The 26468-nt window shown below is 40.8% G+C and overlaps 1 protein-coding gene across 1 annotated transcript in view; it reads left to right on the top strand.

Moving 5' to 3' along the window:
* The window catches only part of LOC105228504 (zinc finger protein Xfin), a 112573-nt gene that overhangs the window by 14097 nt on the left and 72008 nt on the right, over positions 1 to 26468 (top strand). Inside the window, exon 4 of the mRNA XM_049446903.1 lies at positions 19607 to 19810. Coding sequence (XP_049302860.1) covers positions 19607 to 19810 — 204 coding nt within the window. The remainder of the gene's footprint in view (positions 1 to 19606; positions 19811 to 26468) is intronic.

Raw genomic sequence — 26468 nt, 5'->3', positions numbered from 1 at the left:
GCGCATTGAAATTGCAAAACACAGTCAGAGCGTGTAGAGGTGCGGTGCGGCGCTAGCATGTCAGCGCGCGCGCTCGACTGATGAGGAAGTGTTTTGGTAGTGGGAAAGCTTTAAATTCTCAATGCTGCCTTAAGTGCAGTGGACCAATGCCGCAACGACTGCAAGACTATACGTTGCGGCGCACTATGAAATCTAGCACTGCAAATGCATGGCGCGTCAGTGAGTGAGTGACGACCTCAAACTTAGAGACAGCCAGCCAACCAACGAACCAAATAGCCAGTCAACCAGCCAGCCAGCAGTCAGTGTGCTAAACAAGCGTCGTCGACGACGGCGACGACGACGACTTTTGTTATTGCCACACCATTGCTAGCAATCGTCCAGTACCATCAACTCACTAAGTAGGTTGTTTGCCGCACACCCAACCCAACCCAACCCAATCCAATTCAACACAACTCAACTCAACCCAAAATGGGTGCAGAAGAAATGTGACCACCGACCACTGACTGCTGACTACTACTGCTGCTGCTGCTGTTAGTCTTGCTAGTTAGTTGGCTGCATTGCATACTTGCTGTCGTCGTTCGGTCGTTAGTCGTAAAAGAAAAGTATCTACATCAAAATACAGCGACAATAATTTTAAATGAGCACTAAAATAAATTTTACCAAATAATCACTATACGGGAAGTGTTCGTCGACTAGTAGTCGCAACTTCTAGAAAATCGTAATTTTTTTCGTAATTACTTTTTATATTTCTTCTGCGTCCATATTTTTGTTGAAAATTCCATTTGAAGGAAATGTTTCTAATGAAGTTGCAACATTAGAAAATTTACTGTTTTCTGTTGCAGCTGCAATTTCGGTGATCTTTAAGTAATCAGTAGTCTGGTGTTCTATTTCTCTTACTCGTCTCTAATTTAAAATGTTCTTTGAATATCAATATTGACTTGGTTGGTTTAATAATTGCAAACTATGGTAGTTCGAAAATGTCTGACCTTTCCTCAATAGCTTACACGTACTCTGTATAAAAATTATTTCGAATATCTTAGCTAAGTTTAACTCATAAGAAATGTAGTGGTGGAGCCTGGAAGTTGGCCTTAATGACTGCGCATACAACTCCCATTCAACACAGTCAAGATGAAGTCAAGTTTCATTCGACCATTTCTGTTTGGGGTTGGGTTCTACCTTTGGTTAGCCTGATATGTGTTTTAGTCCTTTACGGAACTTTTGACTTATATGGGTTGACGTTATAGAATGCTCTCATGCCGGTTGCTTGCCTAATAATCAGGCGAGTTCATCTCGATTCCTACTTTATTTAAGCTGTTTGAAAATATATGGGATATATATATATTCTTTAGTGGCGTAGACATCACTTACGATGTTATAGGCCAAAACCGATATACAAAATACGTCTGTGTAAGCTGTCGTTAAGCAATACCAAAATCTCATTCAGGATCGGGAAGAACCTCTACGAGCAGTTCGTTATCAAACGATCTTCAATCTACTCTTGGAGAAAATAGTTCTAGCTGCAGAGCTGAATAGAGTGTGCAGCTTATGGCGTACGCCGAAGATATTGATGTGGTTGGCCTCAGCAACCGCGCTGCTAGTTCTGCTATCTTCAGAATGAATTAGGAAGCGAAGCAAATAGGTCTGGTAGTGAACGAGCACAAGACGAAGTAACTCCTGCCATCAAACAAACAGTCGTCGCACTTGCGACTAGGCTCGCACGTCATTGTTGACAGTACATAACAGCACATCCAACACATCTTATCAAATTTAACTCGGACTGGTACGTTAAAGCTGCACGTGTGAACCGAGTGAGTTGCGACTTTAACGCCAGAGTGGTCAAAGAAGTTAACTTTGACAGAGCGGTCGGTAAATTCAGCATCCATAATGAAACATCCCCAAATGGGTTGGGACTGATTACCTGACTGTCTCCGGATCGAAGAGCCACCAACCCGATCGATTATATTGAAATAAATGGAAGGCACGTCTCCAGTGTTTCAGACTTACGTATGCTCCGAGGTGTTAACATTGACTCTTGTTGGAACTAAGATTCTTATCTTTGTGCAACAGAAAACGCACGTCAACAAACACAAGAAAGATGAGAAGCTGAAATCACAACAAACTGCCTACCTCGCAGCGTTTACACAATAAGTGCGGGATGGAATAGAAAACGAGAGCTGAAGAGGGCAGCGAGGCGCATTTGAACTTGACAAGCTGACCGACAGGGGAAATGCTCGAAAATTTTACAAAAAGGTGCGGCGACTAACAGAAGGATCGTAGCATGCTTTTGTAGAACCCCCAACCGTGACTGATGCCCACATCATACTAAAGGAGGGAATACTTCTCCAGCCTGCTAACTTGTAATGAAAGCATAACAGCAAGAGACTCCCCAAACCATTATGATGGAGGGGAAGTTCCATTGGCTCACCATGAAGAAGTTCGAATAGTAATTACCAGTCTGAAAAACAATAAAACCGCGGTGCCGATGGATTTCCAGGCGAGATGTTCAAATACGGCGGCGAAGAACTGATAAGGAGCATTCATTCGAATCTTTGTAGAATACAAGTATAGTCGGACGAAAGTATGCCAGAAGATTAGAATATAAGAGTGCTCTGTCCAATCCAAAAAAAGGGAGACCCCACAATCGTCGACAACTGCCGTGAGATAAGCCTCCTCAACATCGCGTATAAGGTTCTATCGAGCGAATTGTGTGAAAGATCAAAGCCCACCGTCCACACACGGTTTTGACTATATCTGTGTGGCTTTAGGCCTGGAAAACAACTGCAGAATTGTATGGAAAGTATTTTCTAACGACTATTGGTGTTTTACCTGTAATTACAAGATTTCGGGTATGCAAAGTATAAGACGAAGTATCTCATAAAACCGTCAGTCGTTCAACAGTGATTTCAACAGCGAAGGGCACAGCCCCTCCATTTACCGGACAAGATGAAAAGGAGAACAGAGTAAACATTAAGTAATAATTGTCGAAGGTTAAAGCTCCACTTGTACTGAAGTTTTCTTAAATTTGTAAACCTATGTTTTAAATAATCCTTGTCACAAAAAAATTCTCAAAATACTCATACCTTCCACGAAATGTCTCGAATTGTGTTCAAAGTGCTTCACAAAAATAAATATACAAAAATCTTGCAACAAAATATTTACCACTTTCTAGCAAATCCAAGGCATAATTTTTGTATGCAATGCGCGAATAACGGCATCTTTGCCTAGAAGAATGCTTGAAGAAACTTTCCTAATTACAAAGGCAATAATCCGTGCTTAGTACGGCGCGCTGACAATGATGGAGCTGATGCCCCAAACGAATGAGTGCCAGCAGGCAAATTTTGCTGCCAGAAGGAAGTGTGTGTGCGTGTGTCGTTTGTGAGGATTGGCATTACAGCAGACGTGTCAGGACTGATAGTTTAAAGGTAAACACATGATACTTTGTGCACCAGCATGCCAAGAGCGCGCAAACCGGAAGCGCGTGATGTGTATGCGCGTGTGTTTCTGTATGTAATTACTCGCACCGATGGAAAATTGTGCGAAAAGTGCAAGGATATGTTGCAAGATGGCAGGCACAAATAACGGTAGATGCGTCTTATTGGAATACGAAATTAACAGACAACAGCAGCAACAACAACACTAACATGTCGCAGAACAAACGTGAACTGCTGTGTGTCATAAATATTTATGCGAGTTTTGGGAACATCCAACACAATGTGCCGAAAAGAGGAGGGGAACGACTTGCTCGAGCAACTTGAGATCACGAAGATGACAAGGAAGAAAGTGGAGTTAGCTGCATTGTAATGCATGTGCTGACAAACATTTAGTTGTTTTCGTTGGAGTGTGTGAGTGTGCGTGTATTTAAGAGATGCAAGACGTTGAAATAACTACACTGACAACATATTCTGACAAGGCAATCACAATGCAACACCCACCTATCGACTGAACGAAGCAAACACCTGCTTTAGAAGGCGTACTACTTTGGTTTTATACCCAAGCAACATGTAGCGTAGATGAAAATAGTATAGTTCACCAAATTGTTGGTAGTAGCGAAGCGAAGTCAGGTCCGTTTCCACCTGATCTTTCCAACGGAGTGGAGGTTTTTCTCTTCTTCTGCTTTCCCTGGAGGGTACTGCGTCGAATACTTTCAGAGCTGGAGTCTTTTCGTTCATTCGAAGAACACGACTTAGCCAGAGCTGAACTATGTCAATTTCGTCGTACCTGTATATCTCATACAGCTCATCGTTCCATCGACTGCGGTATTCGACGTTGCTAATGCGCAAATGACCATAAATCTTCTGCAGATCCTTTCTCTCGGAAACTCGTAACGTCGACTCATCAGATGTTGTCATCGCTCATGCCTCTGCACCATATAGCAGGACGAGAAGAATGAGTGACTTATAGAGTTTGTTTTTTATTCACCGAGAGAGGACTTTACTTCTCGATTGCCTACTTAGTACGCAGTAGCGCCGATTATATGCCAATTTAAGAATAAATTCAAAATTTTTGGAACGAAGAATCAGAAAAATGGTTCCTGCGCTATCACATTTTTCCATCTTTTTGGTTCATAAAAGAACTCCGCCGGCAGATTGGTGTTCTAAGAATAAATCAATCCAATTGTTCCGATGTGAGGGCTTCCTGCATCGACCAGAACAAATAGCAGTCAGAACAAGCAAGATCGAGTATTGTTATGATGGAAAATAACCTCGTGTCTGGAAGTTTATACGAATTCGCTCTCTTATATTTGATGAGTTATCAGTACCGTTTCTCATTAAACCCATAATACAGCACACGCTTCTCAACCCACTAAATTCATAGCATTACTTTGAACTGAGTTCAGGTCTCATGTTAACAGCATAAGTTCATAAGTTAACTGTGAATTTCCAACAAATATCTCCTTACCCAGAGCGACCGCAGAGGAGTGTTCGGTTTAAAAGTCCTGAAACATACTACAAATCTCCGGTCACGAGGTGAATAAATGTCGCCTCGAATTAATCCCCTATGGAGCTGCCTCGCCATGAGAGTAGGTCAATAGACCTACGCGAGGCGCTATAAACGCAGATCATTTACCAATTATTTAGCTCAACACAGATGCCGGACAGTGAATGTTCTGCAAGACGTAGGCAAGCAGTGAAAAACAAACAACTGACCCCCGACCAAGATCCCAGACGTTAAACTAAGAAATCATACAACGAAATAGGATCACGAGCTTGAAATACGATATGGAAATGTTGAATGCAAGTGAGACATCTTGCAGAAATGGCTTTCAGGATAATATCACAGCCTATCAGATAATATCATGGGACGCCTATGTCCCATTAAAACCATGACAGGTCTTCAAGTGCGTTCAATGCTACGTCGCTCAGGCTTAGTTGAATAAAATCCTACAAGGTTTCCTGTCAACCCTTATGTGGCCACCCGGCGATGTACAGATAACCACAGGGACCGAAAATGAAATTGTCGGAACGAGCGGATATAGCGGCTTGAAACGGGGTCCCTTACAATATGAACAACGCAAGTAATGAGAACAAAACCAACAAGTACAAGACAGCAAATTGAACGGACCGAACTGTTTCCTTAAAATCGACTTAAAGATTTATTACTGAATATAGAAGCCGATATTTTAAGAGTCTAAGGATTAATGCCGATCATAGTCCAGGATCTTGCGTAGTAAAAAGTAAGAGGAAAGAAAATTTCAGACCAACTTTACCTCACATTTACAGGTCTCTCATCGGAAACCGTCTGCATTAATACCTTGATTATCCAAACGGTGCTTCGGTTAAACTGATTAAGAGTCGACTCAGCAGAAACACACAATTTTTTTTTGTTATTATCTATGGTAAGAGTTACTGAGTACCGGAGTACGGAATTTTAATCCGTTCAACTCTACCCACTCATGGAATTCCCACGGAACCACTCGATTCAGTATTACTTCGAAGGAGTGACGAAACATTTTAATTCCCCATTATGATACGAACTGTCTAATGCGAAATCTGCTGAAAATGTCTCAGTTTTGTTTAAAAACCAAGGGCATCGAAGAATACTTCTTCAAATTGTTCTTTGCACTCTGAACACATCAGGCAATGTGTAAAAATCCGGATGCCTTTCAATCTCATAGATGAAACTTGCGCGTGGACCGGAGTACAGACATTTTTTCGGTAGTTCGTGTTACTTAAACTGATCGAGTACCAATAAGAGTGCAGAATGTGGAGGAGAGCAGTACAATGGCTGAAATATGTGATAGAATTTTAAATAATTGTGGTAGTGGACCCCAAGGACAAACCATTATTACATAAATCCGAGTTTTCTAGATCTAACTAACGCATGAACCGCCGAAAGATCTGGTGTATCTAACTGAATGTCGATTTCCTGAAGTATCTGTATTTCGCGCAACTTTTTGGCACTCCGTACTACCCAAACTGCTCAGATATCATCGAAAGTATGGAATGTGAAGATATATACTACAACTGTTTCACCGGAGATAAAAAGGATCGAAGACATGGATCGACGAGCCGAAAAGCTGGTCTACAAAATGTAACAAACTCGAAATAAATACGAATTAGATATTAGCTTGGTAACTGGGGACCGGCTGCAAAACTGATCCTCCTGAATGGTAACTAAAAGAAAAATGTGGTCGGGTACCATCCAAAGTCAGGAACGTGGAGGATTCTACTGTAATCGTTTGACTAGAGATTTAAATACTTGAAAACAGACACCGTCGAGCGCTGCGAGTCCAGTCCATGAAGCATACCAAACCCCGATTGAATACGAAACGGATACGAGGTCTGTAGCTCGAGACGATTCAATGGCTCGGAAGAAGACCAAACAAAATGTTAACTAGAAGAAAAGTCGATAAAAAAAACTTCAAATAATGCCAATTAACGGGGGATTTAGCAAAGAGAGTTTTAACTAGGTTTTCTCTCGATCAAAAAAGTAACATGCTGCAGTTTAGATCGAGGGAGTTTTCTAGGTCAAAGGTACGAAATACAAGTAGATAGAGCACAAGATAACCACAGTTAGTTGCTTAAACTTGTATTATTCAAAAATATATGAAGTTGTAGGGTGTTATAACTAGTTGAGCTCTTGTGTTCCCAGATTATATTCTAACAAATATACGCGGATGTCAAAATAGCCTTCGGTTCCATACGAATTTAGTACTTCCTTAATTTACTTAGCAGTATTCGTCTTGTCACTATGTTTCCGCCGCTATAACCCAAAGCACATCACCCAACGCCTCCAACCCCTCCCGCTGCCAGAAGTTTCCTTTGTCTCTGAATGCCTTCGAGGCGAAAGCCACTTGCTTGCCGCCAGGGTTGCATTCGCTTGCGAAATGAATGACATGATCAACTTGACAGCTGCAGCAAGAGAAAGATGCCACAGCAATAACAACAAAAGCGCGACAACAACGCGCGCACCTGACGCAAGGCACACACACACACATACATATGTGCTTAGGCGGCGTTGCGCTCGAGGTGCTAATGTTGCAGCTGTTCGTACATGCCAAGATTGTCGGGCATTAAGCGCGCACTATTCACACACACATACATACAACACCTATACAAATAAATGCAGCAGCATCACAAAGGCGCACAAAAACAAAGTCGCTGCTTGCGCTTGTGTTGGTGTGACGGTGTCGTGGTGGTGCAGGCAATCACCGGTCACAGTGCAAAAACTTGACATGGCACAACAGCAAAAGTTTACGCCTTCAAGTGTGAAACATTTCGTCAGCCATTACCGTCGCTCCTTTGCTTTCTCATTGCTGCCGCCTTGAAAGACTTGCTGCGGGAGTATATCTGAAATATTAAGATCTTTCGCCAACTTTATTCCTGTTTATACGCCATTCGATTGTATTGTGCTGCTTAATCTTCGTCGTCGTTGTCTTCGCTGGCTCTGTCGTTCTTGTTCTCGTTCTCATCGTCATTGTCGTTCACCATATCCTATTGTTCTCTGCCGCGCTTTCTTTTGCGTAATATCTGCGAAGTTTACCTTTTGTATGCCACCGTTATTGTTGTTGCTGTTATAGACATATTCTCACAACGCGGAAACGGAAGCAGTACTATGTTGTATAAGCGTGTAGATTCAAAGGTGTTGGTACGACTTGAGCTTAGCATTGCTCAACTTTATTCGCTAAATATGTGGGAATTTCGGCGTTTGGCGCATTCAGAATAAAGTTAAAGCAATTTCTAAGTGCTTTTATCAAACATATTTATGACAGTCGATTTTCTAAAACACATTTGAGATTCAGGAGAGCCCTTTAAACTGCTATATTCCCATTTAAATATATGGATCTTAAAGTGCTGCAAAAATCTATTTAACGCTTTTGCTCAGACTGAGGGTGAACACCCTTACTAATAATCGCAAGCTACAACGGTATGAATTCTCACTAGATAAGTTAGGTTAGGATAGTTTCAATGGCTGATCCTCAAAATGCGGACCGCACTTGGACTACTCTATACAGTCCTCTTTGAAGCCATAAAATATTGTATAACTCTTGTATAATAATATGTCCACACCGCGCATTATGTTCAATACAAATCTACCCAAGCGTTTTACAAGGTGCGTTCCAAAGTAAACAGGAATTTTTAAATCTAGCGACCCCTGGTGTCGCCATCTATATGTGGACTGGTACGTTAGAATCTGCTATCTTAAAATTGGTAAAACTTGGCCAGTCAAAATCTGTGATCACCGGAAATTCCATCGAAACTGAAACTGTAAGTGTAATTGACTGACGACCAAAAATTGCTCAGAATCCAACATTCGAAGGACGATTGTTTGATCAAAAATCACATCCCCCGTATTCACCTTCCTTTTCGGAAAAAATGCATTTCCCCATGAAAGGAAAGTGTTACATAGACGTAGAGGCTACTCAAAAGGCACCGGCATACTGGCGGCCATACCGGCCAACGAGCTAAAACACTCGTTCGACATGCTTTTGGACCGTACAAAAAGCTGTATTGAAGCAGAATGAGACTATTTTGAATAAAATAAATTGATTTTGCTGAAAAAACATTTTTTCTGTTTTTTTTAAGTCCTGTTTACTTTGGAACGCACCTTGTATTTCTAAACCCAGACGCTGAAAGTGGGAGCTCTCAAGATTTTTGATCTCATAAAGGCGTTTCAGTTAACAAGGAAGTACTGATATGCTTCTACTTCGTGTTTTACCAAAAAGAATAAGCAAACGGCAAGATTCTCAATCTTAGCGCGTGAACACTCGTAAGGAAAGAATCCCTCAGACCCTCTGTAATGAGGAATAGACTAGCTGTACTAAAGGCGACAAGCACTCTAGACCTCTTACGATCCACCTTTCACATATTGAAACCACCTCCCTTTCATATCTGCGTAAAATTCAAAAGTTTTCCGTGTCATGTTAAAACACTACTACTAAACGAAGAGTTTTACTACTCCGAAAATTACTCTAATTAATCTAAATATGACAATTTTCTCGATTGTTCTAAGCAATATATAAAAAGGTAAAAAAAGATATAAATATTATATGTGAAGAGAGATAAGGCTGCTCAACTGTTGAGGTTCTCCTTCCACAATACTAAAATTGAACTTGCGATCCCCTTCCATTTGGAGGATCAAGTCAATGACTTTTTTATACTGGTCTTAACAGAGTTAGATCGCCGAAATACAAGTAGTATTCCTTGGATGGATGAAATCCGGGTAAATTCCGGTAACGTGGAACCGGTTGTGGTGAAAATTGAAGTCAATGACTATTTTTTTGCCGCTGTCTCTTAATTCGCTGAACTATGTCAATGTCTTCGTATATATCGTATATCGTTCCATCGAATGCGGTATTCGCCTTTGCTACTACGCAACGAACCATAAATCTTTCACAGAACCTTTCTTTCAAAAATACGTAACGTTGCCTCAACAGATGTTGTCATCGTCCATGTCTCTGCACCATATAGCAGGACGGGGATGATGAGTGACTTATAGAATTAGGTCTTTGTTCGAAGAGAGAGGACTTCAGTTCTCAATTGCCTACTTAGTCCGCAATAGCACGTGTTGACAAGAGTTATTTTGCTTTAGATTTCAAAGCTGACGTTGTTGCGATTTCTACCTACTTATTTCTGTCCATGGCGAAAGGTTTTGCTGGTAAAAAATTCATATAAACATAGTAAGCCTGTTTTGTCCCAGTGTTTTTCCATTAGGGACGAGCTCAAATGTTGTCATCGTCCATGTCTCTGCAGCATAAAGAAGGACTAGGATTTTAGTTCTCAAATGCCTACTCATTCCGAAGTAGCACCTGTTAGCAAGAACTAGTCTGCGTTGGATTTCGAGTATGACATACATATGTCATGCTGGTTCCAAGATAGACGAAATTATCTACAACAAGCAGCTTCTCCAGGAGTAGACAGAATAAGTCACACCATAGAGAGTCGCCTTGTCTGAAACCTCGTTTGATATCGAAGAGAGGTCCTTCCTGATCCTGGCGGAGCTTCTGGTACTGCTCAACGTCAGTTTACACAAACGAATAAGTTTTCCGTGGATACCAAATTCAGACATAGCGTTATAAAGGCTCATCCTTTTGGTACTGTTAAGAGTAGTTTTGGAATTTACGTAGATTGTGTGGTTCCCTTTTTGTGGATTGCGATGGGCATGCTTTCGTCCAACCATTTTCTACAAAGAAGTTGATGCATGCCCCTTATCGGTTCTTCGCCGCCGTATATGAATAGCTCGGCCGGCAATCCATCGGACTGCTTCATGGTCAGAAAATGGAATGTTCGCTCCATCGTCATCGATTGGGGAATCGGGTTCGCCATCTCCTATGCTGATGTTAGGCTTTCACTACTATTCCAAGAACTGGAGCAATCTTCTTTCCATAATTTCAGTATGCTCTGGGTATCAGTAAATCTGAGGGTTCTACAAGAGTATGCTCTGGACGTGAACCGGTCTGGGCGCGGAAGTTGTGAGCGTCTTGAGCCATATATAAAAGAATCGCTTCTGGCTACTGACAAGTGAATGATTCTCAGAGAACTTTCTTCACTTGCGCGAACTGTTACACATGGCTATATCCATATTATTCGGTATCGCCCGCCGTTAGCGCTTCCTTGCTGGCTTCCTTCTACCTCCCGAAGTCACCCCGCAAGTCATCACTTAATCTCTCGCTGTCAAAGCGCTTTAGCAAAACATCAAACGAGTATTGCATATAAATATTCCAAATGCTCGTTTCCGTCTGCTGCTCATTTGACATTTTCAGCGTCAAGCGAAAATGAACACAGACAACCAAAAACAACAAAAAAACGCAACTACTTTGCACTAGTAATGCGCAACATTAACAAAGTTTCAATCTTTAATCTAAATTTGTGTTTACGGCAAACGACAACTAACCAAGCAAGCAACAAACAAAACCGGCAGCAACACTCCCCCATCCCTTGCACATGGCCCGCAGCAGATTTGCCAGCGTGGCGACTACAACAGCAGGCAACAATTTCATGGAGGATAACGTTACACCGACATTGTCATGCATTTCTAATGATAACGCTGCTGCTGCTGCTGCCTTCAAGCACAACAATCGGATGCAGTCACTAACGACACCAACAACAACAAGCACAGCAACAACAAATAAATAGTTTAGCAGTTATATGTAAGAGTACAGGTGCGGTGCCAAGGTGCCAACGCTTCCTCTACGGACCGGAGATGTTGTTGACAGTGTTGATGCCGTTGACGGTTGATGTTGGCTGTTAGCTGTTGTTGCAGCTACCGCCGCTGATATGTGAAATGTCACATTGTATTCGCGCTTTGAAAAGTCGAAAACTTTAATTCGTCCCCCCGCCCTCCAACCGCTCACTCTGTGTGTTGGTGTGGCGCTGCGCTTGAATGCATCACGTCATCGCAGCAAACAAAAGGCGGCATTGAGTTGTGTTTTGGTGCAAGGATAATGGCGACATTACTGCAAAGAAAACGAGCAAATCTATGGGGAATTACAAGTTGTTGATATTTTTTTCTTTTGTTGTTTTTGTTGTTGCACACAATGGGCTTAGCTGGCGAACACCCTGCGCTCGCGCATCCCCGCAATTCGCCTGCTTAACCTGCCTCAGCAGCGTTGCAGGCAATGTTGTTGTTGCTGTTGGCTCAAAATGATCTCAGCTTCTAAAGCGTTTTGTTGTTGTTGCTTTGCCTTTTTGTTAAATGGTTTATAAAAATGTTGACTTTTAATGCGCTCGTGGAGTGATTGAGTCTCGTGCTTTGAATGGCAGATGTTTCAGGCTTATGTAGAAAGAAAGCGAGGACACCTAGCAGACGGAGTACCGTTAAAAAATTTAATGAAATTTAAAAAAATTTAAAATATATTTCTGTAATATAGTCATGTTGCCTTGCTTTTAGAAACAAGTTTCTCAAAACATTGTAAATGGCTCTAAATAATATAAAGGCTTATCCATTTCGAGGTACCCTACTTTTTTTTAAGAAAAAACACAGAAACTTCAAATTTAATGGTAAATTTTTATTGATATTCGAAAGAACATTCTTTGGTATTTGATATTTGAAGATTACCTCTTTTAAATGTTGGCCGCGACTACGTCTCAAACAGTCCAACAATTGGGTCCATAGACTTTAGACTTTACTTATCCCCACTGAAAAAAGTCTAACAGTGAGATATCACACGGTTTTGGTAGCCAATTTACCGGCACAAAACGTGAAATTAACTGCTCACCGAAGTGTTCCCTCAATAACTCCATTGATTGATGCGATGTGTGGGAAGTGGCGCCGTCTTGTTGAAATCAAATGTCGCCGAGGTCACGAGTTTCAATTTCAGCCATCGAATAGTTGGTTTCATGGCTGTCACAGTCGCCAATTACGTTCTCACCGGCTTTCAGAAAGAAATATAGTCCGATGATTCCACCGGCCCATAAACCAAGGCTTAATTTTTTCTGGATGAAATGGCAGCTCTCGAATCTCTTCTTGTTTATAGACCCACTGAGCAAAAAAGGACCTCATATTCTTCTTGTTTACTGGTCTAGACACGGCTTACGCGGTTGAGTTAACAACAGCGCGCCAGTCGTTTCTTCTTTTAACAAAATGGCGCCAATTGGAGATTGCAAGCGAAGCCAGGTCCTTTTCCACCTGGTCCTTTCAACAGAGAGGAGTTCTTCCTCTTCCTCTGCGTCCCTCGGCGGGTACTGCGTCGAATATTTTCAGAGCTGGAGTGTTTTCGTCCATTCGGACAACATGACTTGGTCATCGTAGCCTCTGTCTTTTAATTCGCTGAACTGTGTCAATGTCGTCGTGTGTCTCATACAGTTCCTCGTTCCAACGAATGCAGTATTCGCCGTAGCCAATGCGCAAAGGATCAAAAATCTTCCGCCGAACCTTTCTCTCGAAAATTCGTAACGTCGACTAGTCAGATGTTGTCATCGTCCATGCCTCTGCGCCATAGGACAGGGGATCGTGATACTATTCCACTACAGTCGGGACTACGTTGCCGGAACGGACCCGGATTCTGTATCCGGTCAAGCACTGTAAACTCGGCAGGATTTTGCCGCTACAACAACAACAACGGGGATAATAAGTGACTTGTAGAATTTGGTCTTTGTTCGTGGAGCACTTTACTTCTCAATTGCCTATTCATTTCGAAGGAGCAATTATTGGCAAGCTCCAACTCTGGATTTCGAGACTAACGTTGTTGTGATTACAAGCGACTTATTCCTGTCTATGGCGAAAGATCACATAAAGATAAGCCTTTGAAATTTTACCATCCCGGTGTTTTTCCACTAGGGACGAGGGTGTCTTTGAGAGTAAGAAAATCGACTGTCCTAGTTGTTTGTCAATAGCCATGAAGTCTTCTATGAGAGCTGTATTATGAAATTGAATTATCGGTTTCAAACATGGGGAGAGAGAGAGTGAGAGAAGGATATTCAATATGTATTTTCAATCGGATCATATTAATAGGCATTACCTTACATTTGTCTTCCTTCCCTCATCCTTTTATAATTCCTTCGAAGACTATTGGTATCCTGAGTTCGTACAGTAGATTAATTAAGTAATCTATTGTACAAGTATAAGTCTTTAACATTCTTAAATTCAATTTAATTACACAGCAAGCGAAGCACCAAAACCTATTACAACTTTACCACTTCTTTTAATTATTTCTTAAAGCCTCCAACAGCTTTGCATTTTCGTATTCCAATTGAAAAATCAATCAAATTATATATTCAGTGCATGATTCACTTCATTTTTCTCGAGTTTCTCGAAATGTCACCAGTAATTAGAAAAAGTTTTGTGCCGTCGTCTGCTGGCATCTGCATACAACCAAGCCACCTTCTACTCCATGCCAGTGAGTTTTACAACACGCGTACAAGTATGTCTAGCAATCACATACATATGTACATTGATATAGCAATTTACTTATGGGGAGACCAACAAAGGTTTTACTTTTAGATCGAAAAAGTTGTAGGCACACGTTTAAAACTTTAAATTAGTCTAAAGTTGGGACACATACGAGAAATGATTAAACTTATTGTAAGTTTCACAGAATTTTGATAGAACTCGATTAATCTCTCGAGATCCTATGTGCTCCATCCGCATACAAGATTCTATCAAATGTTGATGTGAGAACAAAACAGTAACGAAGTTTTAACCTTAAGGGCTCTCAAGACTTTTTTTAACTTTCAAACAGAACTTTTAGCATATTCTCTGGACTGGTCATCGATTGTTATAAGGACTCTCAAGATATTTTTTCAAAAAGTCTATAACGTGTTTGACGACTTACAAGACAAATTTAGCTCAGTTTTATTTCAAAAATAGTTTTAAATTATATTCCCAAAACTATTTTTTCATCATTGAAACTAAAACGTTAACTATAGTAGCCAGCTAAGAGCTATACCTGTTGGTTGGGATCTAATATACCAATACCATATTTCAAGTAGAGCATCCTACATCACAAGGCTTGTAAATGGGCTGACATGCTTTGACGAGAACATTCTTTAGTCCCTTCGAGTCCGAAACTGTTGCTGTTGGCGAGTCAATAGGTTAACGCCAATGCGAGGTAGCCTCTCTTTTTGAAATTTATGCACTCTTCTAGTCCACGAACTTTAAAACTTATTTCGGCTTAAGAGAATGCCATAGGACCATTTCTAATCGGTTCCTTAGGATTTTAATCATCTACCATACGTTACCACTGTTCCCTGCTACTTATACAGTCAATCTGATGGTAAAATATTCTAATCGCCCCGAGAACGGAGTATGTCTATTTATATCTTTACAACTTGCTTTTACAACTTTGAAAAGCATAGAATATTATATCGTCCTATTGTCTATCTTAAAATCTGCTCACTAATTCGAAAAAGTTTTGAAGAGTATATTACACTTCCTTATTCTATCCATATATCTCCTTACAAATTTGAGGCATCGCAGAGAATATTATACTTTTCTCAATCTATTTATCTCCTTATAAATTCGAAATCTCATGTGTAGAAGTTCACGCAAGTGAGAAAAGTTTCTTGATCGCCATCCAGATCGTTTTACATATAGCCGAAGCAGCTCATGACTTTCGGTCTTGGACCAAGTATTCTCTGGGTAGCCGAAGAACATCTGTTTGAAGGCGAGCTAAAGTGAGAAGGCGAAATATCCCCTACTTAGGGTTGTGCGCTGGCTTTGGGACCGAAAACGAAACAAAAGCAACGGATAAGATACTCCCTTTTTGATCATATCTTCGAAGTCGTAGATAATTGAGTCTATCTAACAAAAATACAAGGCCCGAATAACTCTTGTCAACAGGTGCTACAGTCAAGTGGACTCAGTCCGAAGAGTTAGGCAACTGAGGTTTAAATTTCTCTTCGACCAACAAAGACCAAACTCTACAAGTCCCTTAATAATCCCGTCCTACTATACAAGTATCTTGCAGAGGCATGGAAAATGAAATCATCTGATGAGTCGGTCTTATTTAGGAGTGTTTTAGAAAAAGGATTTATGTCCTTTGGCTATTGGCAACGGCGAGTACTGCAATCAATGGAACGATGAGCTGTACGAGATATTCGGCGCCATTGACATAGTTCAGCGAATCAAGAGGGAGCGGCTGCGCTGGGTAGATCAAGTTGTCTGGATGGAAGAGAACACTCCAGCTTTAAAGGTTTTTGATGCAGCACCCGCCCGTGGAAGCAGAGGCAGAGAGGAAGAGTAAGACCCCGTTGGAGAGAACAGGTAAAGGACGACTTGAAGCTTCTTGTTTTTGGCTTAAAGACCACGAAGTAAAAGTTTGGGTTCTTGAAAAGCTAGTTCCGAACTCTATATTATAGCTACATATTTTTCCTATTCAAAATATTAGCATCCAATTAGTCGAACTTCCATAGCTCCCCCCCGCTTAAAAATGCACTTCTTTTGCACCAAGCAGAAATTCTTCTATTTTTTATGCGTCCAGTGGACGAGCTATGGTCACCTCACCTTCTAACCGACCGTCTGTTGTACCGATTAATTAGCATTCGTAATTGATGTTTGCAAAAGTTTTGCCTACGATTTCTACATTTCGGACGTTTCAACACAAAAATGTGTCCAACTGACCGTACATCTCCTGGTGTGTCTCCGCTTTTGGCGGCCGGCTATGTGTTGTCCGGGAGTTGCCCTTTTTTGCGTGTGGACACAACGCGCCGTGGCTATGTTTGGTATTGGCTCGTAGCTCACGCTGATGCTATTGCAATGGAAGTTTTGCAGTTGTGGTCCCGGTTTATGTATGTATGTATGTACTTGTATATTCGGATGAATGTTTTCAGTCCATTGAACGTGCCGGCGTACATTAGTTTGGTACGTGACTTTGGTGCGAATTACTTTTGCTTTGATTTAATGTAATTAAAAAATTTGTAAGCAAATTTTAAAAATATATATGTATGTATGTATGTAACACACATTCGTATGATTAATTGAATGATACCGAGTGGCAGAATACGTAGCATAAAGTGGTGGGCGGGTGAGAAGAATAGTATTTGCTTTTACTTGAAAATAATTTATTAATCTATGTACCATTGATTTCACGTATACATACATACGTATCTACCTATGTAGCAACCAAAAACTAGGAGATTGCCAATTGAGGAAGCTCTATAATCGTTGCGTCGATCATTTCTTTGTAATCTTCTTTGAAGTTGGAATTTTGAGTTCTCCTTTGAGAAGTTTTTTGCGTCATGTTGCACGCAGTCCATTCTAAGGGGTTTTTTCAATAAGAGCGCTACAAAAAGTGGGATATCGTTGAAATTCTTTATACCTGTGAAAGTACATTCGATGGCATTATGTATGGAACTTGATTTCTTTTGCATGGCCACCATGGGCACGATTGCATAAGTCCAGCCACTAAACCATTTTCATCGGGTTTCAAGCATAAATCGGACGATACTGTGTCAATTTCACGTTCAATATTCGTACGAAGTTCATCACTCGTCGCTGGCTTGTTGGCATAGACCACACACTTGACGTAGCTCCAGAGGAAATAGTCTAAAGGCGTCAAATCGCACGATCGCGGCGACCAATTGACTGGGTGAGGTAACACGTTCACCAAACTTCGTTTTTTAATAAATTGATTGTGATATTCGCTGTGTGGCTTGTGGCGCCGTCCTGTTGGAACCACATATTGTTCAAGTTCATATCATCCAATTCGGGCCAAAAATATTCGGTTATCATTGAGCGGTAGAAATTTCCATTCACAGTAACGTGCCAGTATTGATCATGACGGAAGAAGTACGTCCCAAAGAAGCCTCTGACTCATAAACCGCACCAAACTGTAATTTTTTTCGGGATGCAATGGTTATTCATGGAGTACATGTTGATTGCTGCCTGACCAATAATGCATATTTTCCTTATTGATAAAGCCATTCAGCCAGAAAAGAGCCTCTTTGCTGAAGCTGATTTTTCGATGAAAATCCGGATTTTTAAGGTGTTGCTCAGCTCGATTCACGGACATACAACGATTCTGGTGGTTAAGCAGCTTCAGTTCTTGCGTCAATTTGATCTTGTAGGGATGTAGGCCAAGATTTTTTCACAAAATTTGTCACAACGACGTCACAGAGATGTCCAACGCTTGAGAACGACGTGTGAGAGACTGGTTTGGGTCTTTCTCAATTAATGCACTAGCCGCAGCAATATTCTCGACACTACGAGCACCTCTTTGTCTCACTGAGACGGGAACATGCCTAGGGATTTAAATTTTTTACTAGACGCTTAATTGTAGATCTGACAGGACAATTATGACGAACATAAATTGAACCTAGCGTTCTTAAATTTGCGGCCCTTAATTCCGAATTTCGGTGGTAAATTTAACAAAATTCTACGTTGGTGGATCTTATGGTTTTCCATAATAAAATGGCAAACCTCAGTGAAGAGAAATGTCAAAGGAGTAGAAAAAAATATGGCGTCGTTTGTTGTCCTTGTCGGTCTACTTTTGTAACATCCCTATTGAAAACCGTATACCCTATATAATAAGGCTTGTAAAAATAAATACTTTATTTTTGCATAAAATTGAAGGTAAAAGGTTGTCCTATTGACAAAACCCGAAAAGATTTTAACAAGCAATATTATTATGCATTGACTAGTACAGATAGCAAATTGATGTCATATCCGGCCCATAAGGTGGATGCATAACAATCTTCGAAGCTCCGAGCTCCTGGAGTTTCTGACGAGTCACTATCGATGTGTGTGACTTGACGTTGTCCTGATGGAACACAATTACTTTTCTTCAGGAAAAAGTTGTGGGCTTTTGTGCGACTGTTTCCTTCAAACAGCCTAAGCGGTGATATTACAGATCCAAATTTAAAGCTTGATTGTAGGGGACTAGCTCATAGTGGATGATTCCGTACCAATACAACCAAACACGTCCCAATACCTTTCTGGCCGTCAATCCTGACTTGGTCACCATTCGCGTCGGCACACCGGAGTGCGACCAAGCCCACTTTCACTTAACATTGTCGCAAGTTTTCAGAATCAGTAACGAATCGATTTTGTTGCCATTCAGCAGAGATTCGAAGAAGTAAATTCAATACGAGAGTTTTTATTCGTTACCTCGTTTGGCACCCATACATACATATATGGAACTTCTTTTTTCTGGACAGTTTTTAGCTCTTAGCCAATTGAAACAGTGCTAAAATGACGTTCGGACGCAATAATATACACACACAATACTGAGTCAAGCAATCACAAAAGCTGTTGTAGCCTGTTCTGGTTCACTAACTCTTTCTTCATACGTGAGAAAAGTGCGTTAGCGATGCCATTCATTTTGGCAGCTTACTTAAGCTCTTTTTTACTAAGGTTAATGATTACTTCTTGGAAAGAACTCATCCATTGTTACTAGAGTGCTTGGTGGCTTTCTTAACAGACAAAACCAAGGAATTTGACTTTCACCACAAAACTGCGTCGTTTGTCAAAGCAACCGCTTTCTTCAAACCACCAGCTTTGTATTTACCATCTCAATTCAAAGTGGGTGATAAATAATCCATTTAAATTTGTTTTAAAATCGTTTATAATAAACAATTATACACAGTTCCTTGCACAACCTTTGCAGCTCTCTCTTCTCAAATCTTATCAAACACTATAATTTGCTAGTTATCAGTTAAGCACCTATTTATATTTATAATTCATACAAATCTCTCTTCTAAATACATAAGTACTCTCTTATGCTTCACAGTTACATGCTGAAAAAACACGCTGCGAGTCATGCCACTTTGCCGTCGGAAAACGCTGAAAATACATGTAAATATGAGAATTGCAAATATGTTGCCGCAAGTGCAACTTTACTGCGCGTTCATGCGGCATCACATGCCAAGGAGCAGCTAAAATGCAATGAACCATCATGCAACTATGAAGGGAAAAGTTTGTTGCACTTGAAGAGGTAAGCGATTTAATATTTAATTTCATATTTATACCAAAGCGTCCTCTTTGATTCGCCCAATACTTAGTGAGTAGCGAAACGAACGAGCAACTTGTATGAATAAAATAATTGAATCAGTGTTATCCAGGAGCTGTCTCAAATATGTTTAGAGGGTTTGTAAACTTGGGGAAATTGTGTTCAAAGGCTTTAAAAAAGACATTTGTGCTGTCTGCTGAGATATCTGTCTGAGACTATTCTAGATCCACGGAGCGGCAATTTCAGTTTTGGGGAATAAGAAAAAATTACACGGGGCCAAATCTGGTGAATACGGTGGTTGATCGATCGTCAAATTCGGTCACAATCGTAGCTTGATGCGAAGGTGCATTATCGTCGTGCAAAATCCATGAATTGTTCTTCCACAAATCCGGCCTTTTACGATGTATGTTCTCACTCAAACTTGATTTTTGAGCGGATTTGGTGTGGATTTTTAGTTTCGGCTTGTGTTTTTCTCCATTCCGATGATTGTTGACTTGTTTGCATGTCAAACTCATAAACCCATATCTCATCGGCAGATGTAATGATCTTCATGAATGTGGGATCGGCATTCGCACAATCAGACATATCCAAAGAGACCTATTAACGGTACTCTTTTAAAAAACATTTCAGCTTTATCGGGACAAGTCGAGCAAGAACGCGTTTCATACCCAAAATATCCACAAAAATCATTCGAACCGACTCGGGAAAGATGCTGAGCTCTCTTGCCATCTCTCTAGCACTTGCTTCACGATTTTCAAGCGTCATATTTTTAATATTTTCATCAGTTGAAGCGGTCGAAGGTCGTCCAAAACGAGGCATGTCTTCAACGATTTGTCGATCGTTATTGAAGACTTTGCACCACTAATTAGAAAATAAGTTTCGTTACACACCTCACAAATTCCCTGTATATTATAAAGCTCATCTTATGTTTTTCAACCAGAAATGGCGGTAATAAAGGTACTTCTCCGAAGTATAGTTTTTTTCAGGAGGGTATGCATTCAGTCCGATAGCAGACTGCTATACAGGCCTTGAGTTCGCTGACAGTGAGCTCAAAGTTAATCAAGGGGTGTATGACCCACTAACAGAAGCATCCAGTTACTTAGTTGTTAGACTTTTCTGGGTGACTAGTCATAGTAGAATCGTTATCGTTGGATACTTATCCAAATCACATCAAGTTGGGAACTAGTCGGTGTTCGTTTGTCGGGCCCAAACCCATACCAAATCACATCAAGTTGGGAACGAACCGGTGTCTATTTGTCTTCATGTGTTCTGTACCTATAAACCATGAGCGTGAGCTCAGCAATCGTTGGCCAGCAATCAGCACTTGTGCGGTTGCGAAATCTTTTCGATCAAGTTTGGAAAGTAAGCGGTCTATTGAGCTCTCTCTCGTAGCAAAGTTCACATAGTCGCAATAATAGGTGTTGTTATTAGTCCTCGGGTGAGGAGGCTAAAGACTTTGGATGACGTAACTTAATCACTGTTCAACCAAAAGGTTGAAGCATCTCGGCTGTCATAGCTTCTACGAACCAGGCGAATTGGCTAGAATGGATTTCAACCACTTCAATATGTGCAGCTGGCTCAAAGCAAGCACCTTGTCGATATACGACTTTTGATCCGTACCTTGCGCAACCCGCCGCTTGTAGTTGTATAAGTGGCCTCACGAATATCAGCCTGTTCTCTTAACCTAGGGTAGGACCTATGAACCTCTGACTAAGACTAGAAAGAGTAAGGTCTTGGTTACCAATTAAATTCTACGAACTGAACTGGCTAAATTGTATATTAGCCACCTTAAAAAGGCTCAAGGTAACCGCTTTGTCCATACGGGAAGATCTTTTTGATTAATATCCAAGAGATCTGGACAGCGGACAGGCATCTTTTACTGTCCAAGTCGTATTATTCGTAGCTTATCGATCTGTTTACCTTACCTAACCTAAAGAACCTCTGACTAAAACAAGATTGAGTAAAGTTGAAACATATCCCTAACTAGAGCTTCCCCGAAGTAGGTAGCAGTATTAGTCGTCTCAGTAATTTTGTGGCAGCCTCAAGGTGGGTGCTTTGTTGATACATGAAAATCTTTTTGATCCCTATCCAGAAGTTCTGGGCATTACGAAAAGGCATCTCTTGCTATCCAAGTCGTATTATTCATGGCCTTGCGATTATCGATCCGTTTACCGATTCTAATCTAAAGGGCCTCTAACCAAGATTAAGTTGAGTAAGGTTGAAGCATATCCATAGCCATATCTTTAGGCGGGCCCTTTGTCGTTACGGGACGGTCTTTTTGATCCCTTCCAAGGAATTTTGGGTATCATATTGGACTGGCCTCTCTAGCTGTCTAATTAAGATGATACGTGAACTCGCGAATATTAGTCTGTTCACCTAACCTAAACCAAAGAACCTCTGACTAAAACTAGATTGAGTAAGCTTGAAGCATTTCCTTGCCATCGCGGTCAGCAAGGTCTTTCTGATCCATTCCGAGGAATTCTGGGAATCACAATAGACAAGCGTCTCTAGCCGTCCAATGAGGTTAATACGTGGTCTCACGAACCTCTGGGAATGGATAAACAAAAAATTAAAATCTTGTTGAGAGTTGATTTTTGACTTCTAGCGACCATCTTTCTTTCTAAGTTTAGCCACAGTGATATATATTTTTGCCTGTTAAAAAAAAATTCCAATATTCTACACAGCTTCACCGCCAAATACCAAAACAATGTAACTGAATGTACATTGGCCCTGTGTCTACGAACATGAATATGAACGTGTCTCAGCGCTTGGACACGCATGTAAAATTGTAATAAACCAAACAATGCAGCCAATGATCCAAATCAGAGGGAATCGCGGCTTCCAACGAGCGCATATTTCAAGGTTAAATTGACTTCAATAACCGCCACCGCATTTACCCACCATTAATGTGCGGGCATAGGACCACGAGCCGACAGCATCGACAACCAACAGACGCGCAACCAACAGTCAACCAACCAAAAAAAAAAAAACAAAGAAAAGGAAAAGGAAAAACGAAGAATGAAAACTGTCGCGCCCGCGCTTTGGCGATCAACGTCATACCCCACTGCAATGTCAGCAGTACAACAAAGTTTTCAGCAATCGCCTCGGCATGGTAATCATTGCAGCATACGATTACATGTCGTCGTCGTCAACGTACGCGCGCAATCCAACACATCTTCGTGCTGACTTCGGCTCACATGAATTTTGCGCTTGTAGCTTTTGCCTATGTCATCGTCATCGTAGTCTGCTTCGTTGCCGTGTTGTCGTCATCAGCATCATCGTCGTCGTCGTCAACATACACACACTCGCCGCAGCATGAATGCGATCAGGGGCGGACAGCGTATTGCAACAACAACAATTCTATACGAACAACTACTGGCGATACTCGCTGCAGTGGCAAATGCACAACTTACAGCACAGTGCAGCCGCCAATTGGCTAAAGCCGGCGATATGAGCTGCTGGCGAGATCGTCACAAGTGGGGTTACGAGGTACGAGTAGGACGGCGGTGGTGGTGTTGGTGGCGTATCGACTCTGGCGAAATATTACAGGAATTCAATGCGCATATCAAAGCGATCGATAAGTCACGATTCCTGAGGGTATGGCTTGGAATTCGTTGTCGGTTGGCTGTTTGCTTGCGCGGTTTGTTTGCTCGCTTTGCTCCGTTGCTTAGCTGCATGGTGCGCGCTTAGTGGCTAACTGCCAGCGCTTGCTTTTATTTGCCTGCGCGTCGTTAAAATTTCTATTTGTTTTCTTTCTTCAACTCTTTTTGCCTTTTTGAAGATTGTATTCGAGCGCCTTCATTGTATTTTTTTCGCTGCTGCATTGTACGAGTATGTGCTTGCTGCTTGTGGTGGCTTCTAAGACGGCGGCTGGCCGCGGCCGTCGCACGACGATTATGCGATACAACAAAACGTCAGTAGCGGCAGCTGCGATTTGCGAATCTGCGCCTTCGTTCATTGCTTTGCCTTCTCACTTGTTTGCTTTTGTTGTTGTAATTTTCTGTTGCTATCGTTTTTGGTCAACTTGTAAATGTTTGCCCATCAATTTATGCATGCAACGGCAAACGGTTGCGCGCACATTGCAATTATGCCTTCGGTTGCTCTCTTCCAGTAGGCTTATCTGTCTTTTGTAGTGCCCGCTGCTGGCGCTGCTACCAACAATGCACGCTTCGCTGCCAGAACGCGTGCACGGAGATGAGTGGCTGCGTAAGGTCCAAGTGGATAGCGCCAAGGTGACCAAAATAAGTAGCGAATTAAGCTGATAATTATTGCCAGTCATTGGGAGAGTGATGGTGCAACATAAGCAGTCAATGTAGTGATTAGTTTCGGGCAGACATATACCTATGTACATACATATGTATGTACAGAGATGTTTACTAGCGAGTATATGGTATGTGCGGCAAGTGGGAGTGGGTGCTAGAAAGTCTTGTAAAAATTTGTTGCATTTAAAAGTCTCTCACTTTGATTCCTCTTCTCAATTTTATATCACGCTTTCACACCGAAAATGTTCCAAACGATCAATAACGACCCGGACCTCATATAAAAAACAGTAAAAAATCCGTTATTTTGGCTTTTAATTGAAGGTTTTATTTAGCATGGTTAGAAGGATCCAATTTAGATAAAACATTCACCGTTTCGTCTAATAACTTGTCGCCATTTTGAATAATGCCATAGAAATGCTCGTCCTTATTGACAAAAAACTGGTACAGTCGATTTTCAGTGGCTTCTCTTTAGATGAATTTTTTAGCAGTAAACTTGATGGTAAACACTTGGTCACAAGTTCATACTATGAGATTATGTAGTCATCTCATAGTCATCTCTCAAACAAGATTCCGGAGCTTCTGGCGGGTCATATAACCTGCTGTTGTCATGATGGAACTCTATTGATCTCCTACTGGCCAAGTCGACAGCATGGGATGCTGTACACTTCTGGACAATAATTTCCTTCAGATGAACCGATTGTTGACAGTACTACTACGAATTAAGATCTTTGCCGTATGAGAGTAGTAAATAATTTCTTGTCAATCCCAGCACAAAAATACCAAAACATTCCTGAACGTAAATCTCGCTTGTCCCCCGTTTACTCTGATTTACCGCGTTTCGACGACGACCTTTTTCGCTTGACGTTGTCTTAAGTGTGCCACTTTCCATCATCAGTAGCCATCCGCTTCAGAAATGGATAAATTTTGTTGCGATTCGCAAATAGAAATTCAATCCATGAATTAAAATTTCGTAAGATAGTGTAAGGAGTCCACACCATTACGAAAAAGTACACTTTTTTAACTCTAACACGATCTCTTACGAACTTTAACTGATCCATATTCCTTCATGGCTACAAAACTACATAAAAAGGGGCATGAACATACTTTTAATATAATTTATTTATCTTATTAGTGGGGGAGGTTAATCAGCCTTAAGAACCTAGCGATTATTCCTTTAATCCTTTATACACTTGTAGTGTAGATGAGTTGGGCGTTAAGAGAACTTAGCAAGTACTGAACAAATCTTCTAACATTTGTAAATCACATGAGGACTAGTGAGCTTTCTGCCATCAGAAAGGAAATGCAAGAAAGAATATCGTTAGATAAAGTTTGGAGCTGTGCCATTGTAAAAAGCGCCTCATCCCCGAACAAAATTTGGCTCGAAATCGTGGGATATTCTTGGAACATTTCAAATCCCCATAGAGCGGAGCCATGTCTGTTAGGAAGGTAGAGCGCTTTCAATTTAAGATTTCGGCGTAAAATACACTAAGTCGTTCCATAAGCCAGTCCAAGTTGCTGCGAATGGCGCCAAATCGACTCTGCACACTTGTACACTTTCAGCTAAGTCTGATTACGACTCACGCATAATCTGTCAAAAAATGCTATTCAAAAGAAGCATCTCTACTTGGTTCAAACTTGATTTCTTAGTCAATAAGCTTTTGAACTTTATACATATATGTTTATATACATATATCCAAGGTTCCTAAGTAGAATATAGGGCCTCAAACATTAACTATAATTAAATATATTTTAAGCTAGAACTTTTATTTGCCTCCAGGAATGGCCTGATTCTTTTGCCTCTGCTTAAATTCTTTGACTCCACATATTAGCTCGCCTGTGCTTCTTTTGAGAACTTCAGTCTAATGCTGGTTTTGTGATGTCACATTAGAACTTTTGATCTTTAGTTGCCGTAATAATCCCACAAAATAAAAGCTTTGAAAAAGCTTTTTTGTTGGAAAGCTAGATTAAGAATTTATCAGTTTTTCAAAATAATATTACTGAGCGACTAAGCCTTAAAGATTTCGCTGCAATAATACCCAAGATTTGCAAAAGCTATGTTCTTGTCAACCTGGGTTAAGAATTTATAAATTGTTTAAAAGTACTATTTCTGAGGCAATCAATTTTTAGCTAGCATAATGTTTTAGAAAAATCGATGTTATAGTTTTTCAAAACACTATTCCTGAGCTACTATGCTTTAGAGCTTTAGTTACCAAAATAATATTTTAAACAATCAAAGACTATTCCCTAGCCATTAAGCTTTAGAGCTTTGATTAACATAATATTATTTTAGAGAAAAAGCTTTACAAAAGCTTAAGTTTGAATTTAATAATATTATCCCTTCAAAACAAATCTTTGCAAAAGCTATGTTCTTGAAAAGTTAC

Source organism: Bactrocera dorsalis, chromosome 1 (assembly GCF_023373825.1).
Source record: "Bactrocera dorsalis isolate Fly_Bdor chromosome 1, ASM2337382v1, whole genome shotgun sequence".
Taxonomy (NCBI): domain Eukaryota; kingdom Metazoa; phylum Arthropoda; class Insecta; order Diptera; family Tephritidae; genus Bactrocera; species Bactrocera dorsalis.
This window is presented reverse-complemented; position numbering and strand designations above follow the sequence as displayed.